The sequence below is a fragment of the Crocuta crocuta genome, unplaced genomic scaffold (assembly GCF_008692635.1).
Source record: "Crocuta crocuta isolate KB4526 unplaced genomic scaffold, BGI_CrCroc_1.0 scaffold433, whole genome shotgun sequence".
Taxonomy (NCBI): Eukaryota; Metazoa; Chordata; class Mammalia; order Carnivora; family Hyaenidae; genus Crocuta; species Crocuta crocuta.
Genome location: NW_027530001.1, coordinates 2,122,958 through 2,125,112, shown reverse-complemented (window position 1 = coordinate 2,125,112; position 2,155 = coordinate 2,122,958). Strand labels below are relative to the sequence as shown.

General features: G+C 53.7%; 1 protein-coding gene across 1 annotated transcript in view; it reads left to right on the top strand.

The window, feature by feature from the left end:
- Positions 1 to 483: 483 nt before the first annotated feature.
- TNIK (TRAF2 and NCK interacting kinase) overlaps positions 484 to 2,155 on the top strand; it is a 396,954-nt gene continuing 395,282 nt past the window's right edge. Inside the window, exon 1 of the mRNA XM_077763673.1 lies at positions 484 to 651. Coding sequence (XP_077619799.1) covers positions 595 to 651 — 57 coding nt within the window. The 5' untranslated portion in view covers positions 484 to 594. The remainder of the gene's footprint in view (positions 652 to 2,155) is intronic.

The following is a 2,155-nucleotide window of genomic DNA, read 5'->3' as shown; positions in this document are numbered from 1 at the left end:
GTTCAGGAACAGTTTTGCAGATCCATCCAGATTGGCCTGCAAAAGCCTGGGCGGAAAGGGTGCGTGCCCCTCCCCCATGCACGCTGGTGCAGAGGGACCGGGTCAGGAAGCGCGGCCTCTCCCCAGTCGGAGACCACGCCTCCTCCGCCTTCCACCGCCCCCCCCTTACTCCTCCCAGGAAGCGGTGATAGACAGTTCTGTGTGATTCTCCACCCCCACCCCCCAGCAGAGTGGAGGAGTTGATGTGTCTCATTATAACAGCCAATGCAGCCGCCATCCACGCACAAGCAAAGAAGCATGTCCCATTTAAATACACCCACGCAGCCCAAGCGCCCTTAGCTGAGCAGGGCGCGCAGCCCACACGCACCGCGGCTCCGGGCTTGGAGATCAGCGCAGGTTGGGCTCCCGGACCCCGCGGACCAACGCGGGGGCTCGGGATCCGGTGCTGTGGGGTCGGGGTGGGTGGGGAAGGCTGGGCCCGGGGCCTCTGGCGCGACACCCGTATGAGGACGCGAGTAAAATAGACCAAGGTGGAATTTGCAAGGGAGAAGCTTCAGGGTGGTTTTGGACCATTTCTCCCGCGAAGAAGTAGACATGGCGAGCGACTCCCCGGCGCGTAGCCTGGATGAAATCGATCTCTCGGCTCTGAGGGTGAGTAGAACGTGTTTTCTAATTTCTTTACAGTGGTTTGGGTCGGGGTGAGCCGGCTCAGTGCGTGAACTGGAGCGGGGGCTGGTGGGCTAGTGGGAGACTGCGACGCGGAGGGAACCTGGCTTCTGGTTTTGATTCGGGGTCTGCTGAGGTGCTCTTGGCTAAGCCTCCACTCGAGGCTGTGCGGTACGTGCCTTAAAATGAAAGACTCGTGTGTGTGTGTGTGTGTGTGTGTGTGTGTGTGTGAGATGTGCACACAAGCCCCAGACGGTCATCTGGTGCCAAGGAGCGAGACCCCACTGCCCCTTTCTGCAAAAAGAGTAACAGCAGCGTGAATAAAGGCACTGGCCACTCACTTTTCCCAGCTGCCTGCAAGATGACATTGTGAGCCTGACTGTCCCCACGAAGCTGAACCTGCCGGTTCAAGGGGGCAGCTATTGCTATGCTGGTCGTGTTGATGGCAACTGCCTCCTCCAGCCCCTTTCAGCCTTCCGCGCCCCAACTCCCTCTCCGCGCTCTCTTCAGTGCCAGTCTGCCAGTCACCTTTATTTATGGTTTAACTTAGACCTGCCTATGCTTTCTGACTTTGTGGCTCTGACATTTCAGTTTTATGGCTGAACTTAAGCAGGTGGAAGGATGTGTTCTCTGCTTTTCTCCAGTCAGACCGGAACTCCCGTGAGTGTGTGTGTGTGTGTGTGTGTGTGTGTGCGCGCGCGTGTTCGCTCTGTGTCTGTGGCCAGTCCTTTGTAGAGAGCATCTACGTCCCTCCAGCTGCACTGGTTTGCGTTTACCTTCACATGAATCGCCTCGGACGCCTTTTCATTGTATTGACTAAGACATCACTGCTATAGAATCCATTTTGCTGTTGTTTTGAGATCAGAATACCAGGAATCCCAGTGTAGCCACGACGCCTCCCCACCCCCACCCCCGAATCCCAACACACTCTTTCGGGGAAGGGGGCAGAGCTTTCTTGCCATTTTAATTAGATGCTGCCTGTGGAAAAGGAGGTGAGGGATGGGGGAGGTGGCAGCAGAGAGGTCTGAGAAGGATTGAACACCAATTAAGGATGGCTTCTTCCTCTCCTGAACCAAGAATAAAATTAAAAAAAAAAAAAGCAACCGTAGATATACTTGAAGCATGAAGGGTGGGTGAGAGGGGATTGATGGTGGCTCTCAATACAGACACACAGGATGGGTGAAGCTTGGAAGTTCACACGCCCTCCTGAGGCATACATTGTTAGACTGATGCTAAATCTTGGAATTACAGACCTGAATCTTTATTACTTCTCCTGACATTGCCTCCTTCTCCACGGTTATTTTAAAGAGCCACCTTTACCATCAAAGTGGTACTTTTTCTTTAGTCTCATTAATCCTCCTCTTTTTAACTTCCCCTCTCCTTCTTAATACTCCCAAGAGGTAAGGGTTTCTGCAAGGCCGTCCAGGGATTGAGAAGGAACAGAGGTGCCATTTCAAATGGTTTTTTTTTTTTTTTTTGATGGTTGGGA